The 25933-nt window shown below is 37.9% G+C and overlaps 1 protein-coding gene and 1 long non-coding RNA gene across 2 annotated transcripts in view; one reads left to right on the plus strand and one right to left on the minus strand.

Moving 5' to 3' along the window:
- efnb1 (ephrin-B1) overlaps window positions 1-15911 on the minus strand; it is a 33295-nt gene extending 17384 nt beyond the window's left edge. Inside the window, exon 1 of the mRNA XM_043239540.1 lies at window positions 14863-15911. Coding sequence (XP_043095475.1) covers window positions 14863-14981 — 119 coding nt within the window. The 5' untranslated portion in view covers window positions 14982-15911. The remainder of the gene's footprint in view (window positions 1-14862) is intronic.
- LOC122345423 lies at window positions 11970-24867 on the plus strand. Its single transcript, XR_006251001.1, has 3 exons — window positions 11970-12048; window positions 22175-22290; window positions 23825-24867. It is a non-coding gene; the product is annotated as an uncharacterized LOC122345423 (long non-coding RNA).
- Window positions 24868-25933: the final 1066 nt, after the last annotated feature.

Raw genomic sequence — 25933 nt, forward strand, 5'->3', positions numbered from 1 at the left:
CGCCGTTCCTTTTTTTCCTTTTAATAACATATTTCAAAATATAAAACAATTCCAAATATTAAAGAAAGAGAGCAACAGCAGAGCAGAGTCAGAAATGAGCTGTATCTGCTGACTGTGATTTATTGGACAGGGAAAGTGGAGCATCTGACTTAATTTATTAGAGTTTCTAATTTATTGTTCATATGCTGATCAACACTGCTTGCACATTCAAGGATTACATGATTCATTGTGTGTGTGTGTGTGTGTGTGTGTAAAGGGAGATGATTGCAACACAGTCCTTTACACATTTTACTGCTAACCGCACACAAACACACACAGACATGCCCTAAAACTACATACACATACGCACTAAAACACAAAAATCTCCTAAAACTACTCGCACACACCCTCTAATCAAAAAGACATGGACACATACTAAATAATGGCAAGTAAATATACAAAGCCTTTGAATAAAAACACAGCAGTGGAGTTTAGTAGAACTCGCATTGCCCTGATATATGGCCCCGATCAAATCCAAATATTGTCTCTGTATAATTTGATTCTGCCGCTTATTTCTGCACTCATGCACACACTCTTCGCTGCAGGCTGTTCGCTGGTTTAACACACATAAGAGCGTATGAAACATCTTCACAGACGGATTAACAACAAAACCTTTTACTGGGGCACAGGCTTCCGTCTATTCACAAAACATGCTGTATGTGTGTTCACGTGCATGCGTCTGTGTCTGAGGTGTGTACAGGATTGTGAAATCCAATTACGACTGAGTGATTACAGCCATTGAGAAGCACAATTATGTTCTCAACGAGAAGAAGGGAAACAATGGGAACACAAGAATACAAACACTGCAGTTATGATAGCTTACAGTTTTTCACTTAAAAGAGCAGAGAGGAAGCACATCAATAACTAAAAAATGTAAATGAAAAACAAACCAAAGCAAACAGTAAGTGCCATATTATTTCAGAATAGCGAGTCAATAGGGATGCACGACATATACCGCATCAGTTATCAACCAACAAAGATGCATTAAGCTGACATTTCAAAGATTTACATTTCAAATTGAACTTTCAAAGAATTATTTTACATATTACAGTACATGCTATCAAAAGATTCACCGATATCAATCGCAATCCAAAATAAATGTTTTTGATTACGTGTGTTAATGTGTGTGTGTACTGTGTATATATATATTATGTATATATAAAGGCACACCCATACAGCGTATATTTTGAAAATATTCATATGCATATATTTATATTCATATAAATTATATAATATATAAATATATTTAATACATAAATGTAACCGTTTTCTTAAATATACACACATGCATCTGTGTGTATTACATAATAATCATAAACAACAAAAAATTGATCCCAATTAATCTTTTGACAGCATTAATATATTTTACATTTTTTTAAATTAACAATTTTAAATAAAAAAATTATGGTGAGCATAAACAATAATTTTACCACAAACATTTAGAAATAGTTTTTATTTTTTTATATATATTTTTTTTCCATTATTGACCAGATTGACACCAAAGGGAGTCTGGCAAGACCCAATAATGATAATCTGGCGTATTAAATTGTGACATGCATACATATTCTTTATCACATTATGAGGTGGAAAGCAGCCCAGGGATTAATGTTTAATGTGTAACACTTCATAAAAGCAGATATCTGAATCGGTGACACGCAGAACTAGAGAATATCTGTGTGCACGTGAGAGAATAAGAGATTTGCATGACTGAAGGAGTTTTGCAGGGTTAAACTCTTTGTGTGACATTTGCCTCCTCTGTCTGCGGCCTCTTCTCTGTTCCTGTCTATCCCTTTCTTTTATCCCTCTGTTTCTAGATCTCTTTTCATCCCTCTCTTTTTTCCCCATCAATGAAGATGTCAAACTCGTGCCCTTCCTCTGACGGCCGGCTATGACTGAACAAATCAGAAACAGAAAGAGAAAGCGAGCGAGGAGGAGGAGGAATCTGACCTCCTCAACTCTGAAGAAAAGACTTCATCACTTCCTGTCAAATCAGCAGCTGCTGCAGACTGAGAATTTCAGAAGCAGGACCTGAGAGGGATTGTTTGCGAATGTATGTATGTGTGTGTGTGTGTGTGTGTGTCAAAGAAGTCCATAATAGACAGTGCACTCCCTAAACACACAGCGCTGATTCTGATCTTACCAGCAAATTTAGAAACATTTAGGAAACCCTTCCTTGTTCCTACAGGAAGTTAAGGAGTTTGTTTGCCTGTATGTGTGAATGTGCCATGCGTTTGTGGGATTTTTGTTTATTTTATTCACACTTTACTTTGTGGTAACACTGTGAAACTTTCTTAATGCTGTGAAATTCAAATGTCTGTGTTGACGTGATACAAGTTTGTACTGTGTATATGTATATGAAAAATAATGCTGTTAAATGATTAATCGCAAATAATCGCATACAAAATAAACTTTTTGGTTTACATACTATATGCATGTGTGCTGTAATTATTATGAATATATATAGATACAGACATGCATGTATATATTAAAAAAATATATGTTGTTTATATATTAAATATACTTATTTATAAATTAAAATATAAATATAGACATGTAAATACAAATACTTTCAAAATATATACTGTATGTGTATTTATACATAATAAATATATACAGAACACAAACATATTGTGCAAAAAAAATATTTTGGATGCAACAGCACTAATGTAAATATAAAACATAACATAAATGTATATATTTAAGAAATGTGTGTGTGTGTCAAAGAAAATGTTGAATATTTATATTTTTAAATATAGACATGTATATGTAAATATACACAACACACATTTATACATAAACTTATTTTGGATATGATTAATTGTGATTAATCGACTTGACAGCACTAATGTTAAAAAGTAAAGGATATCTTTTAGAATGTACATAAATTAATAATCTGTATAGAATTATATAACAAAGAAAAAAAAATGTAATATTACCGATGAAAGTTACTCAAGTGTTTCATTGTTGTGGAAATCGTGTAAATATAAACAAAAACTATACTGAAAATGAATATTTAGTCAGAAAAACATTTTTTTTTTAAAAAGATAGCTAATAAACAAATGCCATTTCCTGCTTAAAATTGAATTAAATCTGTAGCACAATAAAGAGTGGGGGAGATGTCTTAATTCAAATTGTAAATGTAATTATCCACAGATGCACTTCAGTTTCTGTTCACTGTGTGAAACAGAGTTAGAACCACAAGCTTGCACACACACACTCACTCTATCTCTCTCACTCTCTCTCACACACACACACACACACACACACACACTCAATAAGAGGCCTCCTCGCTTTTTAAACAAGTGAACACGGGATTAGACCAGGACTGAATGGCACCAATTAAATACTGAATACAGCAGCCATGCAAATCAGCCTCATTCAAGAGGGAGGGGGAGAGAGAGAGAGAGACATAGACACAGACACCTCTTAACACACAAGCGACTACATTCTGAGAAGGGGCTGTAATCACATGTCTTGGCATTAAGTCTAAACTCCACAAAGGACCAACATCGGCAGCTCATATACAAAACGCACATACCTTATTTTAAAATTTAAAGACTGAAAAGTTCACTTTTATTTTTGGTGTTTAACATATCCAACTGGAAAATGTAGTCACCTATATCTCATTAAACAGAGACACACACACACACACACACACACACACACACTCAGCGTGGCGAGACGCCGGGTGTATGTATAGAGTGTGGTGGTCATGTGATTGTCCACTCTCAAGGCAGAGCTCCTACAAGTGGCTCTTTGTCTGAGAGAGAGAGAGAGAGAGAGAGAGAGAGAGAGAGAGAGAGAGCGACAGCTTACACATATCCCACTCACAATAACAACTGCACACAAACTCACACACTCAAAAAACACACAGAGCCTTGGGCATCTTGTTGAGAATGGGAGAAATGAGTGAATGGAGTCTAAGAGAGATGAGGAATCTCCATAGCAGAACCCCCTCCCCATCCTCATTAATTCTCTCTCTCTCACACACACACACACACACACACTTTGAATAAACTTTTTGCATTTTTAGAATTTAAAAAAAAAGAAGATTTACTTCATTTCTAAACTCAAATTGAGTTTATGTCAGATTAAGATCACTCCTGGAGACAAATTAGCCCTCAAAGTACAGCTAAACATACCATTCCAACAAGAAAAAAAGTTTCGTTTTACTTTTTCATTTAATTAAAAACAGTATTTATTTAATCTATGAACCGGTTACTTTTACAAAGCTAAATGTTTTATTGAAGGTTCATATCCTGCATGAAATCCTAATCTAAATATATAGGCTAATCCTTTCATATCCTATCTGATAGAAACACAGAATGCAAGCAATGGGGATTTCTGGGATTTTTAGTCAAAGGTCAAATCAGCCCTGGAGCAATATGATAACCCTCCATCACAGAATCGGACAAAAGTATATTCTTCACTTGATTAGTTTCCTGCTGCCCACCTCTGTGTCTTTAGCTGCTATTTTTTTCCACTCGTATTACTTTTGAACAGTTCAAAGAGGCCAGAACTATCAAGATCTGAAAATACAACAGAATTCACAAGAACTCTTCAACTTTATTGTTTACCGGGGTCAGAACAATTCCATGATCCCCGTGTAGGACTGCTGCTGGCGGTATGGGTGGAAATCACCTGGGATTCCACAAAAGAATAACATTTTATATTTTAATATATATAAGAGTAACTATTTTTGGTTAGCGATGCAGTGCATTCTGCAGTTTTGGTTGTGATGACAATACCCTTGAAATAATGTGACTACTTCAAATTTTTCTTTATCGGACTGCTGTACGAGTGACATTTGATAGTTTCACATCAAGCTTACAGGAAGACATCTGTATGACAGGTCTTCCCGTAGTGCAAGAAGATATCTTACATCTGTTCAGCTCTGAAACAATGACTTGAGCCACTGTAGAAATGTCTTACTTCAAACTCACATGAAAATGAAATTCATTGCACAATTTTACCGACTTTACAGAGCCTGTTCTTTCTACACAAATACATAATAAAAACAAATACGCAGCTGTTAAATATTAGTACAAACAGTTTAGTGCTATACTAAATTACTTAACGGGTAATTAAGTAAAATCAAAAACACTAGAAATTTTACAACAGCATTTTAAGTAAGCATTCAATAAACGGGGTGTTTTGTGTACATTTAGGTTCCTTTGAGCAACCCTCCTGATTTTCTGAAACAAATGATCTAGTCTGACATCATTTAAATGTACTTTCTTTCCTTTAAATTACTTAAGCTTTTTGCATCTTGATTGTAGTTCAAACAAAGCTACAGTTTCATACAATTTTCCAACACTAATTGGTGCATAAAAGGTGTTAAAATTTTTGTGAGGATGGCAACACCTCAGTCTTGCTAAATAACCACTGAATACTAATAATGCTGTTATTTATAACAGAAAATGAGCATTCATTAAATTAGTAATAACCAACTTTACGAGTCTCAGAATGCAACGACATGGTGGTTACAGTTGCTATGGCAGACAGTATATATATATATATATATATATATATATATATATATATATATATATATATATATATATATATATATATTTAGGTGCAAGGGAAAAAACTGCCAGAAATGCTCATATTTACTCTGTCTCTCCTCTTTCTGTCAAAGTCTGTCTCTCTCGTCTCGTCTTCTCTCTCTTTCTCACACACACACACACACTCACACACATATTTGCTCTCCCACTCACTGTCAGGAGTATTGTGTTTGTCTGAGTGTGAGATGAAAGGTATGAATTCCTCTAGAGCTCCTCCAGGATACCACCGTTAAAAACACACACACACACACACACACTGAGTATAATATCTATGCTTTTAATGTGTGTATGGGTGTGTGTGCGAGTCACAGGTCACAGTGATGCAGAAAGAGTTTCAGTGTCTATGTGTGTTTCTTTCTCACACGATCTCACATTACAGAGCAATTAAAGCAAATGCAAACACACACACACACACAAACAGGTTATACTTGGCTGACAGCTCACTCTGAAATGCCTGGGAGAAAACAGCAGAAGAAATCAAACACACACACAGGGAAGACATTGTCATTTTACTAATAGCAACACACGTGCATCTGTGACCGCATTACTGATTGATATTTACACCTCCGAGAAATAGAATAGGAGTGATAGAGAGACTCTTGGGAACCAAAACTAACAAGAGAACAATGACAAGTTGTCATTACACACTAAATAACTCCATCGTCACATTTTATGTGTGTTTCAGCTTGCCTGTCATGGTACTACATTACTAGAATAAGAGTACATAGCTTCTCCCCTCATCTTGCGCAGGAACTAAACTGTTGGTTTCACTACATTATTGGTATGTTTTTTTAGCGATATTTTGCTTAACACAATCATTTTTTATTTTGATTTCTTTTAAACAGAAATTTAAACTTTCATCTAACGATACATTTTTAAGGATGAAATTACTTAATAACAGCTTTTTTTATTTCCAAAATACTCCCATTAGTTTTTTGCGTAATATTTTCCATTTCAACTTTATTAACGTTTTTGAAAAATGACTCACCAAGGCTGCATTATTTTATTAACAATACAGCGCAGCAGTAATATTGTGAAACATTACTACAATAGGAACTATTTTAGCACATCTTTATTACTGTGATGGCATAGCTGAATTTTTAGCAAGTGCCATATGATCCTTCAGAAAGCATTCTAATATGCTGATTTAATACTGAAGAAACATTACTATGAATGTTAAAAGCAGTTATTATTTTTGTGGAATCTCGATACTTGAGATATCTCGAGGGATTCCACGATGAAAAGAAACTTTAAAAGAAAAGCATTGATGAAATAGCATTTTTTTTGTACATGCTTTACTGTCGTATCTTACAAAAAGATATAATACAAATATAATACAAACTTTTAAACAGTATAGAATTGTCCGTTTATCGGTTATTGGTCATGACTTTATTTACAGATTTTACATAAAACATGATTTATGAGCCTTTGGAATAAGTCAGGGTCACTTTTTAACAGGTTTCACTGCGTTTGTGAGGGCATTTCCAAACTAGGCCTCACAAGCGCAGCCAAACCTGTAAACACACACAGATGAACAAACTCTCTTTTTTGCTCATGTTTTATGAATTAGCCGCGTAGTTGTGTGTGTGTCGAGTGTGTTTTCGGCATTGTTTTATAATTAGATTTTCCATTTGTTCTGTCCAGCTGCAGGCGGAGATCACTGTCTCACCAATAATGGCACTAAACTCCTTCTCCCCTCCATTTTAAATAATAATGAGCCTTTAAAATGGCTGATTCAGACGTATCCCTAAAAGCTGCTTTCCACAGCTCCCAGACCAGTAAACAGCTTTCAGCCTGATCTATCTGTGGGGGCGTCCTGAGCCCGATATTTGTGTGTTTTCAACCAAACCTAAGATCAGTGACTAGAGTTTGAGCTCCCGGTGTGCGTTCAGGAGCAAGTCTTCTAATGGCAGGTAACCCTAAGCAGCTTAAAAGCGCCGCGTGAGAGATCTGTTCTCGGGTCAGCCAGAGCTAATAAAGGTTATTGTGATTTGAAACTGCAAGCGGAGAGCGCTGAGCTCAGATCAGCTGGAGATGAAAGCAGGCTGGAGACTCCAGCTTCTCTGATGCTTTATAGCAGCATTTAGCTGACTGAAAGCGTGACCATTTCTCCGGACACACACTCACACACGCCGGCAAGGAATGATGGGTTTAGTGAGTGTGATGGTCTGAGCTGTCGACTGGAAAGTGGATAAAAAGGATGGAGGAGCTTTGAACTCTAAAAGGGTGTGACTGATGGCCCGCTGCGTGTGTGTGTTTGTGTGTGTGTGTGTGTGTGTGTGCGTGCATGCGCGCGTTTGTGTGCGAGTATACGTAGCAGAATTTAAGCAGGTTTGGAGTAGAGAGACTTGCGTTGACTCTCTTTGTTTACATGCGAGAATACATGTGTTAAGGGTAGATATATATACCCGTAATCCACCGGTGTGTATTGTCTCGCAAAGTCAAAAGAGAAAGCAAACTTGAGAGTGTGAATGTGCACACGGAGAAGGAAAGGAACCAACAGATCGCAAACCTCTTCTTACGGAACGCTAATCATTTCCCACCTCACACGCTTAACGTTTGTTGTGTGTGTGTGTGTGTGTGTGTGTGTTTGTGTATGTGTGTGACAGGCTCTCTGAATTTCCAAAGTCACTTTGCGAGGAAGGTTGCAGCTGTTGTACAAAAGGAAGTGTGTATGTGTGCTGTTAAGGAGAGACACATTATGGTCAGATCTTTCAAGAGATGGTTTAATCGTGATGATATTGCGCTCTATTAACTCTTTAAAAAGAAAGACAGGGAAACCGGTGTTTAGCGTCTCGGGTTATCATGACGTTTACGAGTCTAGGTATTTGCATAATGGTTGATCAGAAGAAAGAGAGAGGAAACAGTTTGCTACAGACAGAAATCCGGCCCTACTATAATAATACATACGAGCATCCACCCTAAACCACAGGACTGTAGTGATTTTATCCTGCAACCTAAATGTGACTTGTCACGTTCTAAGCAAACTTTAGGTACTATCGTGTTTGAACGAGGTAAATATTTCACTGCAGTTTAAAATAAAGTTAAATGAACTTTTTTATAGTATAGAAAACTTCATCCGCAATCATTTTTATACAAAAAAACAGAACTCATAAAAGTGCATTTGACTCATGCGCTACATCCCACACGACAGGGACAAAGGGACAAAGACAATTATTAGTTCTAAAAGCTTATTTAAGTTCAAAAAACCTGCTTTGGCTTCAGGCATGACACTTTGAATGGTTAATTGTGTAAAGGATATTTAAGTGCTCTGATGGAGGGGGGCATTTTCAGCAAAAACGGACTTAAATTTCAGTCCGTTCCTCACACAAAGCTATCATATTGCTTCAGAAATATAGAGTATGCGTAAAAAAAGGACTAACTTTACTATACTTTTATTGGTTTTTTTGCCCATACAGGAGCCTCACAGTAAAAAATAAGTGTTTGCTTTCATTCTGGGATAGAAAAATAATACAGAAAATCGGAAATAATACCGAATGCGGAAAATCTAACAAGTCTGGAAGGACAAGAAGTGAGTAAATGATGTCTGAATTCTAGTAACTCTAGAAGTTAAGGCCTTGGGTAAAGTAATGATATCCTCTGAACCGGGCTGAGATGGCACAGTAGTGTGATTTTGGTGGTACATGATGAATACAGGACAAAAGGAGAAAGAATAGTGGGACTGTTTACAAAACGTTTTGGCTGTTTACAAAACATACCATGATATAGCAATCTTATCAGATGCTATTACTATGAAACTCTGATTTATATCAGCAAGCGGAATGTTCGGCATATTCATGAACCCACGGAAACCACCTTAAAGCGATAGTTCAACCAAAACTAAAAGTTCTGTCATCATTTACTCAACCTCATGCTGTAAGTTTTGGTTACAGTTTAGTTAAATGAGAGGAAAATAAAATGTAGACATTTTTCTAAATATATCTTACGTTGCACGAAAAAAAGTCAGTTTGGGAATGGCATAGGGGTGAGTAAATTATGATTTTTTTTTTTTATTTTTGGGTCAACTGTTCTTTGAAATAATCAGCAGGCGTCACTGAATTCCCCTTAAAAGCCTGTGTTTACATCTCTACCTAGTTTTCTAAATGTGGACATTCCGGCACAGACTCCTACTGTTTATAAATAAACCTAATTATAATTACAACAAGCTAACCATAACCTAGAACTCTAATAGAAACAGTTTAGCCTCTTTTTTTTTTACATTTTCTACATAATTGACTTAATTTATGAATGATTTTGACCTCTTAGGATATCCGGGGGCCTCCCCAAAGGGAGGTTTTGTCAAAATGTAGCTAACTTCTGGGGACAATTTTGTCCCCGAAGTATAGCTAAGTAAACCCACCCCCCAGCAGCTGCCACCGCTCCTCTTCCGTCGTGTGCTCCAACAGACCCTACAACTACAAACATTACAGTCCTTAAAACAACACGGGCGCTGGGCTCGGAGCGCGTCTGTGCGTGTGAGAGCCGTTTGAGGAGGCTGTGAGAGCCCAGCGGTCATGCTTGGTCAGGGACAGACAATGTGCGTTTGTTACTTAAGCACTGTTGTTAATGAAGCCCTCACCATGCACACACACACACGGATGTACAATAAAAATGAGGTTTCACGCCAACCCCTCTCGCTTTCTCTCTCCTTGTTATATAACGACTACAGAAATACGGTTTTAAGTTGCAAACTGAATCCCCGTTAAAACGCACGCGCTTTATAGACGTCGCATAGTTAGACTTAGGATATAACATTTATAGAACGCAACTCGCGCACGCACGCACACACACGCACGCTGACAAACATCCACAACACCGTGAAATGCTATCAACGGTGGAACAAAAGCCACTTCACACACACTTCAGAGAGGAACAGGTCTGTTGTGGAAATGCCGGCTGAGACAGAGGGGCGTGTGTGTGTGTGAGTCTGCGTGAGTCCTCTCTTGCTGTTCAACATATTGAAACTCTGACAGAGTTAATCTCCTCACTGTCAACTCCTATTATAACACCACTGATCATGACATACACACACACTAACTCATGCATACACAAACACACACACACACATTCACCCGTACACACTCGTAAACGCGCACAGACCCATGATTGAAAGTAACGCAACTCTGAGAATAATTATTACTGCCGTGGATGACTGAATATATGCCCAAACATGTCCTAAATGTTCCCGAACAGTCACACAGGCATCTGTGGAAATCCATAACTTTGATCACAGTTGAGACCAACATGATCCCCTAGCAGGTCAAAGGTCATTATGTCTTTTCATGTAGTCATAATCAGATTCTTCAGTCCCAAAAACTGCCTTTGGAAACTTCTGCTTTAGCGAGGCGCCGCAAATCAGAGCGTGTTTTTGCAACAGGTTTGAGCCTCTCAGAGGGATGCAGGTTTAAGTCTGGCCTACATAAACAGGCTTATTTTATACTTTCCTGGAATTCCCCTTTACTCCTTACTAATTTCTTAAAAATCCGAATTCAATTGTTCGAACATTCTTTCATTATTTACTCCTACTCATTTTCAAGCTTTATGAATTTCTTTAATCTGTGAAACATTAATGATCTTTCAAAAAGCTCTGTCAGTGGGGTCCAAAACAATACTTTTTTCGGAATAGTTTCGGCAGAAAGAAATTTATTGTCATTTTTATTTATTTTTTATCTTATGCTAGCTCGCTCAACTCGTGTTCATCCGATGGTTTAGACGGTTATATGTGCACATAGAAGTTGCTGATTAAGACTAATCGTGCACCACAGAGTGTTGGGTAAATGAACAAACTTGTACGCTTGAATACACACTCACACACACATAAGTAAAGTACTTCAGTAGCATTTTTGAGCTAATGAGAGACAGATTTCCAATTAGCTCCTCATCTCCTCCCTTAGCGCTGGAATATTGCCAAAACACACAGGCACATTCATACATATATCATGGATTCCCTTTTACTTTGTTCTTTTAAAAATCCGAAAGCCAAAAGAAATGTAGCTAATTTGCAGTCGTTCGGCAGAAAATTGTTTCTAAACAGCTAGAGCGTTTTCTTGATAAGCGAGTGGCTGCCAAGAACTTGAATGTAGTGAAATGATATTAATTTGTGACTAGAAGAATTCGATGACGTATGTGAGAAGTAAAGCGAGTCTTCATTTTGTTGTTTGTGTGTGCGCCTGATTGGGTGCGTAGCGTGTGACACATAAAGGGAATAAGATATAACCTGAAATCTCTGCCTCAATGTGATAATTGTCCCAATGATTAGCTACTTTATTCTCTCTGTCTGTCGCTCTCTCTCTCTCTCCATTCCCAGCAGACTCCACTTCTCTTTTCTTCCCTCAAGGCAAGAGGAAGGGAGGGGAGGGGTGTCGCTTTTACATTTTTCTCAGTCCAAATTATAGCTGTGAACCATGCAGATAGGAACAGAATTATACATCTGAAACCAGCGGTAAGTCTGTGCGTGAGCGCGTATGTGTAGTTGTGTCTAGAAGTAATTAAATTTACATAATTGTGTCAACAGAATAAATCAGTGAAGCTCTTGTTCCACCAAATGTTTCTTCTAGAGGAAACGCAGCGGTAGCTTTAGCGTTTGGTAAACTTTGCGTTTTGCTGATATAAATATCAGAGTGCTGATGGGTGGAGAACGCAGCCAGAGTTTTTCTAATTTTACAGTCCTTCAATTATATTTTGCATTCAGTCTGAGAGAAGTCTGACCTAAAACACAAATGGCACATTATTATGGGTAAGAGAGTTGTGTGTGCGAGTGTGTGTGTACGATGGTCTCACTGCTGAGAGTCTGGTTAAGAGGTTTAAAGGGTGGCTTGGACTTAGTGGTGGTGGACGCTCCCATATGTCCATTGCAGAGATAGAGCGCAAAGAGCGTGTTTGCCCGAGGCCCATATGTCTTTATGAGAGCGCTTAGGATAATCTTTGCGTTCAACGACCAGTTCATCCTGGTGCATCGATTTGTTACAGTTTTAATGATATCGAGATGTGCCTCTTGTTAAACTCGAGAGAGAGAGAGTTCACTAACAAATTATTTGGATTATTATTTTTCTCGATTTTACTTTACACGCGGTTTTTAAATTCTCTTCCTCTTAATGTTCAGTCAGGGTCCCTGAACCTGTGACTAAGCAACACACACACATACATTCATGCACAGGTGCACACACACACACACACATAAACAGTTTGTAAGTAAATAAACATTAAGCACTTAAAACAACATGCAGCAACTGTGGTAAAACAGACCAGGCCAGTTTGCGCATCTGCTGTGCCGTGGAGCTCAAAGCTGTTTCAACGAGTAAAACAATCCACACACAGAGGGGGCTCCAGCGACTGATATGATTTTTTTTTTTTCTCGCAGAACGAGAAGCTCAAATGTTGCTGATTTTGAAGACCTCTAATAGGTTACACATTTTTTTTAATATTAAATACATATATATAAATATAAACTCAAAACATACGTTTTACATACTTTGAATCTTAAGGGCCCAAGTGGTTTGCATGCAGGAAAATGGGTTATTTTTCAACATTAACAAAAATCATTAACTTGCAAAGATTAAAAGTTATGAATGGAAAAAAATATGGATATAAAATGTCTAAATTAAGGGGCGGCATTAAATTAATTTTAGTAAAACTTTCATGAAGTAATTTTAAAAAGTCATTAAAAACTTCATACGGTGCTTACAATGTATCAGTGTTTTTAATACATAAATGTTTCTTAAAATGTCTGAGCGTAAATTAAGCATTATGCTATGTTAAGCATTATATAATCTAATAATGTAAAAACTATATTTAACTGTATAGGAACTATATATTTTAAAGTTGTAAAGTGTTGCCCAATTTCTCAACAGCTATTTCATTTTTCTCGTCTTTCCTTGCTTGCTCAGTTTAAGCATGAGAGCAATACAAAAGAAAAACAAAAAAAACAAAATAAACTTATGTTCATTTGTAATTTACGATGCGGGTTTAGTTTTAAAAGCACGATTTTATGTTTTCGCGTCACCCCTCGGGGTCTCACATGCTAAGTTTTCAAGTTTTTTGCTCATCTTTTACAAGGCCGACCGACAGACTCCTTAATTAAAATATTCCCCCCGAGATGAAAAACACATGTGCACTATTCCTGTCCCCCTGTTTACGCTCATAACTCAGCGGCTGTGACTCAAACCCTTTCGAGCTGCCTACCAAGACGAGCCTATGGTGCCCAAAATGCTGTCTAGGTGCCGAAGAAAATGCTGTCAGGGTAGGCAGCTCATTAGGTTTTGAGAACCGGCCAGTATCACACACACAAAACGCTCCCCACAAAGTGCAAAACGAGACACATCATCAAGTTAGTCAACTAGCAAGGCAATCTAAAAACCTGCTTTTGGTTACGATATACATTGTTTTTATAAAAAAAATAAAAAAAAACACATTATGACTTCTTTTGAGAATGTGGAATGAAACAATGCGCTTTCTTTATTATTCTGTTGAGTCAAGCTTCAGTGGCGTCTCGAGCCATTATTCAGGTTAAGTAAACATGTTGGACGCTCCCTTGAACGTTTTATGAGCAGCAATCAGGGAGATTTTATGAGCGTCTAGGAAACCCCCGCTTAAAAACCTATTAACTCCGTACACAACTCTGATTTGATCAATATGACAGGCGCAAAAAGCCACCGGGCCGCCGGGATTTTAGGGCAGGCCGGTGGCGGATACTCGGTTCGCCTCTCAAGGGAAAAAAAAGAATAGATGGACTCGCCGAGAGAGAAAGACAGAGAGGTTCTTGCTAAAAACATCGAGTAGCAGTAGCAGTTCTACCTATTTCTGTTTTTTTTAAAGTGTGTAACGGAGAATTAGGCCCCCGTCAAGGCCACACGTTAAATTTATGTATCCCAAATCGCAGTTAAGAAACCCAAAGAGATTGTTAAAAATTACGATATATCGCATAAACATTTAACGAAGTTGTACTAGCGCGAAAGTGTTGTCGAATAACGCCTCAACAAGGGATTTTGTGAGTTGATGAAAAGCGGCGGTGGAGTATGACAGCTGTGCGTTATATCCCCGGGAGAGCGCGCGCTTGCACGGTCACTTCAGGCTCGAGCTCAGCGCGAGCTTCGTGTCATCATACCGGAGAGCGAGCCGTGATACGAGTAGCGGAGGTTTGCAGATCGGATTCTTTTAGGAACAATACCAGTCCAACTACTGATATCGCTAATCTAAGACCGTAGGCTACGTTTCACGCTCTTTCTGTGGGATTTTAAACACGCGCTCGTGCACTTACTTGGGATTTTGTGAATTCCACACGACAGACTCCAGTGATTTGGCTGCGGGTAACGCGTATCTGCACATGGCTGTCAGAATCCAGAGGTAATATTTCCACGAGCCGTCACTTCCAGCCATCTTACACTGTTCTCGGAGAGACACGAGCCAGCAAGAAGATTAGATCCTTTCGATCGACTGTACTCCCGGTTACCGAACCACATGCAACAGAGGAGGTTAGGCGTCCAGGCGGAGGGGCTCCATGGCTCAACTTCCAAATCCAAATTTTCTAGCGTTGCCTGGAGGAAAAAAGGTGTCGCACTACGTTGCACAGGCGGCTTCTGGGCCAACGTTTCTCTGTTACCAAAATCGCTGCTACCTTGCACTTAGGTAGACGGCAGCGCCTGACTCTTTTATTGTACTCATCTATTAGTTGAGCTAGTAGCCTAGTAAAAGGTCAGATCACGCTAGATAGGGGGTGAGTGACATGCACACAGGTATAAGGACCATCAATCCCGCGTTGGGGTTCGGGTTGGTGCACAAATCCGGTCCTGCTCATGTGTCAGATTTAAAATTAGACTCCTTTCGCTTTTGATCCCAGATCATAGAGATGCGCTTTAGATATGCAACAGTTCTCGTCCGAAATTTATCGCCCTATATCCATGTTCAAAGTGTCCAACTGTCAGTCACAGGACTGCCAAAAATGTCTGTCCAATTCCATTTGGATTCTCTTTCGAAAAGGACCACGAAAAGTAAACTCCCGAGACTTGCTGCTTCCGATATTGTACGATCTGGCCGTTTTAGTGCATGTTGATAGACGGGATATCAGCTACTGTCCGCTCCCGGCTCGCGTGCAGAAAGGGGCGCACAGTTTCGTCTCAAGGATATAAACAGATCGGGAAACTCCAGCAGTTCGGCGCTTCCCTCGCGAGTCAGTGACGCGTCTTTTAGCCTCGGATCTTGTTTGGAGTTGTTCGGCGCTCAACCGTGGATCCGGTGCGTCCGCAGTCAGTCCCGCACACCGTTCACAGCGCAGTGGCTCGCGATCCATCACCTCCACTCCCACTGAGCCGCTAAACCCCGCCCTGGTTCCGAAACGGACCAATCGGAGCGCGCGTTTGGGGAACGTCGCAACATGGTGTCCCTCTCTATACAGCGAGTTTCAGAGAACTTCAGCTGCGAGACTGATGCCTTTACGAAAACGGAGAGCGAGTCTGGTCTTTCTCCTTAAAGATAAGGCGCTTAAAAGTGTTTGAGTTTAAGATACTGAGCTTTTTAATTTTTTTTTGCAAACTAATGTGCCGCAAATTAATATTTTCCGTCTAGCAAAGCTGACCACTCGTTACTATGGTTACTCCGTGCGTTTATCTCTAATGTTGTATTTTCGTTTCCCCTCTCGGTTAGTTTATAATTTCATGGAATCGTTTGAGTAAGTCTGTTTTATATTCACATCATATCACGGCTTACAGCTGAAAATACGGGTCTTCACCGCAAATGTGTTTAATAACAGATTTAGGATCATTATCCCAAAGACATCCAAGAGAGTGACACTAATGATATTTGATGGTCAAACAAAGATAACGCTAATCCTTTTAGTAGTCAATACCGCCCCCTATCGGCTATAAAAATAATTTGAATATTTCGAACTGTAAATGATCGATTTAAGCTTATGTTTAGCTTTTATTTGTTGTTGTTTTAGCACAGCCCTACTACGATATACTGTATAGCAAACTGACTAACACATAAGAAAATATGACTTGAATCAAAATTTATTTAGTTCATATATCAATAATTTCGGTTGCCCATGACTGATGGCAAATCTGTGTGTATGGCCCGTGACTGATTTGTATGTCTTCCTCCCTGAGTAAGATGTGATTCTGAGTGACATATGGTGTCCTGTCAATCTACTATACAACCAATCTCTGTGTGTGTGTGTGTGTGTGTGTGGTTCGGCAGAGGGCCATATGTCTCGAGAAGAGTTAGTCCTCCAGCGTGTGTTTAGATAACACGAGTGTGGTGTAGCTTTTACTCTTTGAGCTCTTGTGTGTGTGAAATGTCAGTTTATTCATTACCTACATTTAGATCAGGTCTAAAAGGCCAGCCACACATTTAGAAATGATATATGTGCAGTCTTGTGATCTGTTTAAGGCTGAACGTCATCAGCTCTGGCAGAAAGAGCGGTTTGTGTTCTAAGATAGATGGCTTTTAGTTAGCAGAGGCTCCTTTTGGTGTTTTCTGCGTGATTCTTTCTGTGATTTTGCGTGTAATGTTTACATATCCTTTTGCATACGTACAAATATCTGACCTTTTATTTCACCAGTACTCGGAGCTAAATATAGCCCCTCCACCTTAGCCTGAGTGTTAAGACCTTTCAGCCAGTCATACGCCCTCTTTTTCCTCTCCTCTTTTCTTTAATCTGCTCTTTCTGTATCTGAGACGATCTGACATTTAGTACCTCGAGCCTGAACTGAAAATATTCGTTGCAACAAGCTCGAAGAGAACAAAACCACACACACACACACACACACCCAAGAAGAAATTACTGGAGTGCATTTGTCAGCAGCTATTCACTAATATGTCCATACTGCGGTCTACACACAGTTACTAATAAACCAAAAGCACACACAGACCTACATATACTCTAGAACTTTGAACTTTAAAAGTCGATGAAAAGCATGGACATACATAAATAATTTCAAAAGTTTGAGGTTTGTAAGTTTTGGGGTTTATTTAAAGTAGTCTTACCCTTTATTATTTTGCAATGTGTTTTTTATTGCTCAAAAATAAAGTAAAATCCATAATAATATTTAGCATTTTTTATCATCTATTAAATACATTTCTAAATGTCATTTATTCTTGTGAGGCAAAGCTTACTTTTAAGCAGTCACCACTCTAGTCTTCAGAAATAATTTTACTATGCTGATTTGGTGTTAAAATACATTTCTTATTATCATATATTGAAAACAGTTGTGATTCTCCACGTGACATTTTTTGTAGTTTGGTGAATAGAAAATTCAGAAGAATAGCATTCATTTGAAAAAGAAATTTTGTAACATTATAGTTTGTTTTTTGATCAGTGCATCCCTCCTGAATATCAGTATACCTTTCTTAAAAAAACGGACCACAGACTTTTTAATATAGTTATATATTATTTATTTTCCAGTTCTTGTAATATTTTATGATCATTTAGATCACATACATACATAGACGATCTATATACACCCAGTTTTCCTGTTCACACATGCTTGAGTGTTAATGTCTGAGCATTTGTTACCAGGCAGCCCAAAGCCCAGATAAAGTCGACTGGGTGGTGATGTTGGCTTAACATGGCTCTGCCCTAATGAACTCTTCCGTTTCCTTCTTATTTGTGTCTAGAATTACTAATTGACATCATTGTTGGTTAAGCTAAGTTAGCATTAATGTCTGCATGTGCATTAAGGCGCATATGTTTGTGCACGTATGTGTGGGCGAAGGCCTTGCATTGTGTAATGCTGGATTTGGTTTTGGTCCAAAATACAGTAGATCATTTAAATAATGTTTTGGAATAGTTTCACCCAAGAAGGTGAATTTGTGTGTGTGTGTGTGTGAGACAAGGAGGTGGAATGACTGTAATGGAGGAACTCAGGAGGGTGTTGATGGAATATTCAAGCAGATAATAGACCAATTTCACACACACCCCCCGCTCCAGCACACACACTTCTCTCTCTTTTTCTCTCTCTCCCACACTCAGTCAGTAGGGAATCATGAATGACAATCCAATACTGCCCCACCCAGAAAGCCCCCCAACCCCCGATAGACCCAGCTCAGCACACTGAGAACACAGTGTTACAACAACAACTTTTGCTTGGACCAAAAAGAGACGCACACCTACACATGCGCATACAGCCCAGTTTAAAAAAAAAACACACAAAAAAACTAGCCACCTACATGTGCACATGGACAGCATGCAGTGTGCCAGTCTTCTATAAGTATGTGTATCTGGGAATGCAGCCATAGGCAGATGATCTGGTTGTCACGGTGAGCAATGGGCTCAGAAAACTTCTGTGTGTCACTATGCGTGAATAAGTGTGTGCGTGAGTGCGTGCGTGCGTGTCTGAACCGGTAAACTTGGCGTGAAATTGTGGTGGCGACTGTGACGGATCTTCATTTCCACTCTGACAGTGGTGCTCACACACACACATTGCCACCTTTGTTCTTATACAACAGGTTGGAGAAAAAGAAAAATGTGTGTGCGCATCGGTGTGCTCGCATGTATCAAGCACTAAATAAAAGTCATGTTAAGTGCCCTTAATGATTGTTTAAGAAACCCATTATGTTCAGCAAATGGATCTAGTATTGATTTCATGTCATTGTACTAGTATCTGGGTCTCAGGTTTGACCATCTTTCCTGACTCTTAAATAATGTATTTCTAATGGACTCCACACTGCACTTACATACTCCATTTAAATGTGACAGGATTCCAATCAATCGCCAATCAATAACCTTTAACCTCGGTGTACAGGTTGCTCTTAACCACTGATCTGCATTCTGTTCAGACACGGAGCCGGCTGGGTAGTTGTTTTACGTCTCAGCGGGGAGATTTTTGTTGCATTGTGTCATGGCTAAACTTGCATGCAGAACTTCCAGTCATTCTGTCCTCAGTTTCGGTATAATTAGCTTTATTTGTGGTTTCTTTTGAAATGTTGTCGGCAAAAAAATCTGTCAAGATCGGGTTTTGGCGTATAAGGGGATGTTTTAGGCTGTATTAATCCTACTAAAATATTTACACAGAGGAAAAAATAGCAAATGATAAATAAAAGAAATGTTAAGGGATTGAATCTGATTGAATTACATTAACAATAACAGTATAGTTTCCATATGAGTGGTATAAATGCTGTGCCAATTTAATAAGGTTTAAAAAAAGTACAGCAAGAACTTTTAGTTTAGAACTTGACTAAACTACAAAATGAAATATATACTTTTGTTAACACTTTATTTTAAGGTAACACCTATTAGCTGCTTATTAGCATGCAACTTACTAGAATATTAGCCATTTATTAGTGCTAATGAAGCACATGTTAATGCCTTTTTCTACATGACCTTCTTCTATATCCCTAATCCTACCCAACACCTAAACTTAACAACTACCTTGCTAAATATTAAGAAAATTTTGCAGAAAATTAAGCATTTATCGAGGGAGAAGTCATAGTTAACAAGTGTTACCTTTTCTAAAGTGTTACCATAGGCTCCTTTTTTAAAATGAATTTTCTATAACTGTTTACAGAACATATAAGTTTGTTACACACAACCCTATAACTTTGTTATTTTAAAGTTAAACTGAAAATGAAAACTAAAAAGTAGGATTGTTTTAGCAGTTGTTATGCTAAGAATTATATACATATAATTCTATACCCAAATATAATGTAAAAACGTAGTCAGGTTCAATACAGACTTAAATATTATCTTAAATGTATTTTCTTAATTAATCAAAAATGCCGTGTATATCGTGAAACGGGCAGAATATAATTTTTTTGTACTCTCTTGATTTACTGAACATATGTGTGATTCATTTGTTTACTTAAGCTATTTCCACTCATATCTACATTTCTATCTAGAGAAATGCAAGAATAAGATAGATGAGCATGTGTTTCATGCTTAATGAGAGTTCATGATGAAATGCTCTTCACTGATCATTATAAATCTATTAGTTTTATAGCTGCTCAAACCACAGCAGACGGACTGCACTGTTCATGAATAAACAAATGCATACACTCGCACTCACACAGAGGGCAGAAAGCGGAACACTGCTCTCAACACACAATTATCCAGCATTCCTTTGTAATTTAATATATTTCTCTGTCTCTCTCTAGCTTTTTGTCCCTTTTGCTCTTTGCAATGAGAAAAAAGTAGGAACATTTCGTGTGTGTCATTTTGTACTGGTTTTACAGATGGTCACACATCAGCCGGCAGATATTAGTTTAGACGTCTGATGTAATTACGCTGTAACTGTGTGTGTGAGTGTATCTGGTTGTATACAGACCAATAAGTTGGCACTGAGATGTCCGGTCACAGATATCAGTCTTTTCTCTTTCTGATCTGGTTTTTTTTTTGGTGTTGCCTGCAGCTAAAGTCCGTGATAGATAAGATATTATCACGAAAGTATCTGATGTGATTGCGAACGGCTGTTTTGAGGGGAGTCTTGTGAATTACATCACCCTCTCTTTTCACATTACAGATAACTGTGATGTTTTATGTGTGTTCTACGCAATGCCTTCACTGGAGACGATTTCACAGCGTGTGTAAAAGAATATCTTTCGGTGTGCATGCGTGCGTGTTCGTGTACATGTTTTAATGAGTGTATGATTTTGAGTGCGTGTCTGTACAAATGAGCATGTGTGTGTCTTCTGTAACTTGAGCTCTAACGACTGTCCTGTTTCTTTAGCACCTGTCATTCATTTTTGACCCCGCCATACCGGCCGTGAACTCCTCAAATGGTTTTTTTTGTGTGTGTGCACACATGACGATACAAGATGACAGTGAACAAAACTCCCATATCCAAAAGAACAGACTAACATCACTCACTCAACGTCTGCGCGCGCGGTCGTGTTTTGAAAGTGCACCCCTTACCGAAAGATTTGGTTAGGTTAAAAATAAACCCTGCATCTCCTTTTCAGCAAAGCCGTGTTTTCTAATGTCTGAAATAATATTGAAAATGTCAACATGAAACGTACAGAAATACACTTAACCTTATTTAGAAACGTCTAGACTCTTTGACTACATTGTGTGAAATTAAATTTCTGTAAAACACAACTTTCAAGAATCAGCTTTGAATTTTGTGAGTGCACTAAAGTCGTATTGTGTCTGAGATTTCTGTTCTAACGAGGCTGAAATACAATACAAGCCAATTATGTTCACAAGCTTAAAGGTGCCAAGCAAGCAAAGGACCCTGTCGTTCATTAACCCCACTCTGTTCGTGGTGGTGTGTGTGTGTGTGTGTGTGTGTGTGTGTGTGAGCCTGTATGTGTTCATTAGTGGGTGCAGTAAAGCGTGTCTAAGTGGCACAGTGTGTAAGTAAATGGAGCTGAACTGCCTCTCAGCTGTGGATTTAGGTGCGTGTGTGTGTGTGAGCGTATGTTTTTTTGTGAGAAAGGGTGAAAAAAGTAGTTCGCCTTTTCAAAGCGAACTGCTTTGAGGGTGTAATTTTGCCATGAGATGTGTGTGCGTAACCGGCGAAGAAGCTCCTCAGCCACATTTCTGCGTTTTAACACAAGTTACTCCCCAAACGACCGTTTAAGAAAAAAACTGAATGTGTATATTTCGGACTGTGCCTGTGTGTTTTTCTCTTGTTCTTCAGAAGTACTGGACAGATGTCACCGATTGAGCCGGCCCCCCTCCCACTGCCCCGCCTCTTCCCCTCCCTATCAAAGGCCTGGGAGTGCCGGAGCACACATCAATCATTCTGAGTGACAGGTAGGAGTGTGTGTGACATTGTGGGAACATGTATAGTGTGTGTTAGTGTGTGTTCAAACACAAGAATTCCTCTGTCCAGATAAAGGCACTTTATCTGCTGCTGTCTGCCTGGTCAGACATTATTTACTACTGCCCATCCCCACACACACTCTCCTTCTTTTAAAGAGTGCCCTTCTTTCTCCCTCATTCTTTTTTAAAGTGCCATCCGTTCCACTTTTTTCCTTACCTGTATATCTTGTTTTTTGAGATCTACGTTAAAATGCACGTTTGCTTGGCAAATGCTCTCTTGTCAAGGGTTGCTATGTTTTGAATTCAACAATACCTCATTCATTTGCGAATGATGAAATTAGTCATACATGTTGATAATTTCACAAAGTTCAGAATTTTTAGGTTGTGAATGCTTTTTATCTGAAAAGCCGTAAGTTTGTCACGTGCCTAACTGACAAAATGAAGCAATTTTTCATTTTTTTATGTAAAGTATACAGTTTAGCAGTCTTCCGCAGATTAAAAGCTATTACATATGAATGTCATGTAAACATATTTTGAGCAAGAGTCACTTTGAAGTCGTGTTAGTCTTTAAATAAAGTGCCTAGTGACTGCTGGGAGAGGTTAACAGACTGCCTCAGGCAACTGCTGATGTTAACAATCTGCTTTAAGTAATGCCAGTTAGCAAAGAGACAATATGAAAATGTCATTTCTCATAGATGTCATAAAATGTTTTGCTGTCAGTATTTTTGACATTTTAGCTTTCATCTTCCCATTTAAGACATGTTGGATGGTGTATTTGACCTGCAAAGGGCGACTCTAAGGACATATGGGTATTTATATCCATCCAATCAATGGCAGCGGAAAGTTAAAGGAAAGCAGCAATCTGACTGCTTTCCTTCCCATGAAGGAGCCATTATTGGAGCCAGATTTCTTTCAGAGGGATTTATTATAGTGGATTCATTATCTTTAGCTTAGTATTTAATTTAATATTTGTTGCACAGATATATTTAAGTTATATAGAGTTACATATACAGTACCATTTAGAAGTTTGTGGTCATAAGATTTCTTTTTTATATTTTCACATCTAAAGACAGCTTTTTTAGTCAGCAGTTCAGTAAAAACAGTAATATTGAGTATTTATTTGAATGCATCATTTATATATATAAAGGTTTTACGTTAATAAAAACCTTACCGTCTCCAGATGCTTAAACAGTAGGGAAGATTTATCTGAGATGCAATTTTGTGGATGTCTACAATGCCGCAGCGGATTATTTAATGTAGAGTCAAGTTTGTAAAGTAAAGTTAATAGTTAAATTAGTCACACCCATGTGGTTAATGTAGACTTATGTTTGTAATGTACAATGGTCAGCTGTCTTGTTAAAACGGCTGAGCTTCATTGACCTCCTGCCTCTAAAGCAAGTTTATCATCTTTTACTCTATGACTTTGTAATGTAATTATTAAGTCCGAGTAATGAATGTTGGGCGGTGCATGTAGGAGGATAGATTGAGGTTTGAATTATTATGCTCAGAATATACTTCTGTTCAGGTCAAACACACAGTGTCACGCCTCAGCGCTCACCAAGGACAGAGAGAGGGAGGGAAGGAGGGAGGAGGAGGATGTGGAAAGGTGGATCACTGAAATAGGAGGAGGACACCGGAGAAAAGGGAGTGAGAGGGTATGATATGGACCCACTCGTGACCTGTGGTATCTCACTCGACCTCACAGTGACAACTACAGTTGAATTAATCACCGGCCGTCTCTCGTTCTGTCTCTGTCTGGACAGATGTATTACCGATGTGGACTGTAACTCATAGTAAAGGCTTTGTTTTTGGCCTATTGAGAAGCTTTAGTTAGTAGGTTTTAGTTACTCACAGGGCTAAGATGTGGATATGGTAAATCAGACTCTCACTGATGAGCAATTTGCATGCTATTCTATATGGCAGACAAGATTAGGATTAGAACATCCTAGACTATATAATTTTAGGATTAATATTACCCGAAACCATTTGTACAAAAAATAGAAAAAAGTAATAATGCATTTGAATGTAATGAATGTAGCTACATGCTAACACGAACATGTAAACATTGTCAACAGTTTGACAAGAGGTTGGTTTTTACTGCTTACTAAAACGATGTACTTTCCTTTATCATTCTTAGTGAAGAATGTACCCTTAGTGTAAAGTGGAATAGTGTGAATTGGCATTCAACCTCTGACTGGCTCCTCTACACTGGTGTGTTTGTGAGAGAGAAAGAGAGAGTGAAGTGAATGGAGTTAGTAAGCTTAATGATGTTGCAGTGCTAAGCTGTTTCTCTCATTACTCTGACTGACATTTGAATGCTAATCCTGAATTAGCTGGTAAACTATCTAAGTGTTTGAGTGATGACTTCATCAAACTTCACTCCATTTGTGTGTGCTTGACAGTGATAGATAAGAACTGTGCTTGCATTGTTGTATTTTTGTAATTGGGAAAACATCTGGGCCTTTTTTTTCTTGGTGTAGGCATCAAGTAGCGGTGGGGTTTTGTTGTAAACAAAAATAAGTCTTGTCCTTTTAGTTTTTATGTGTGCTTGTGTGTGTTTATCAAATGTTTGGGGTCAGTAAGATTTTTTTAGAGAAATTAATGCTTATGTATTTTTGTCATTTGTTACAGAAATATTTCTAATAAAAATAAATTTGTTAAGCAAACCTGAAAATATATCGGTTTCCGAACAAAAATATTGATTTTGACCTTATGGAATAATAAATATAATAAAATGTATTTAAAATACATTTATTTAAAGTATGCTGCAAAAACAAGTGTACTTTTGGTATACTACACTGGTATAGTTGAAGTCTACTAAATTGAAACAACATTAGATAGATACGCTGAAGTATATTTGATTGCTAAAATTTAACTTTTGCAAGTAAACTTCACTACACTATAAAAATGTAGCATTTCAAGACCGATATTATTCAAAGATCATAGAGTTTTCACCAATAGTGATAATAAAATACATTTTAGGCTTATTAATAAGAAGGTAGTACTCTAAATAAAGTTTAATTCTAATTATATTTCTCAAATCATATATCACAAAATATGTTAATATATTTGAACTTTAATTAGAATTAAATAAATTTATTTGAAATATATGACCTAGTAGGGGATTAATGGATGCTGATGTAAAAAAAAATAAATAAATAGAAAATTGGACATAGAAAATAGAAAGCAATAATTTGAAATTGTATTAATATTTATGTTTTTACTGTATTTTTGATCAAATAAATGCAGCCTTGTTGAGACCTGATGAAAATAAAAGGTTTACGCATAAGAATTAGTTCAACTATGCATAAAGAAAAAAAATCTGAAGCTGATATATTGAGCATAACTAGAACAATGAGCTGAGTATAACAAGAACAATTTATTTTTATTTTTCCGGGTCTTGAAATCACGAGTTGTCCATGACCGTGGGAACCGTGAGGTTAAAAAGTGTTTTTGTGAAGCTGGTCATATCTGCCTAACATGCTGACACAAAAGTGCAGTGTAGCTAATGTCAAGCAGCCAAACAGAGAAAAATAAAACATCCTGAGATCTGTATCCTGCCTTCTTGGGAGTGTGTGTGTATAATTGTGTCAGCATAGGTGAGTGTGTGTGTGTGTGTGTGTGTGTGTGTGTG

The sequence above is a fragment of the Puntigrus tetrazona genome, chromosome 5, assembly GCF_018831695.1.
Source record: "Puntigrus tetrazona isolate hp1 chromosome 5, ASM1883169v1, whole genome shotgun sequence".
Classification (NCBI taxonomy): domain Eukaryota; kingdom Metazoa; phylum Chordata; class Actinopteri; order Cypriniformes; family Cyprinidae; genus Puntigrus; species Puntigrus tetrazona.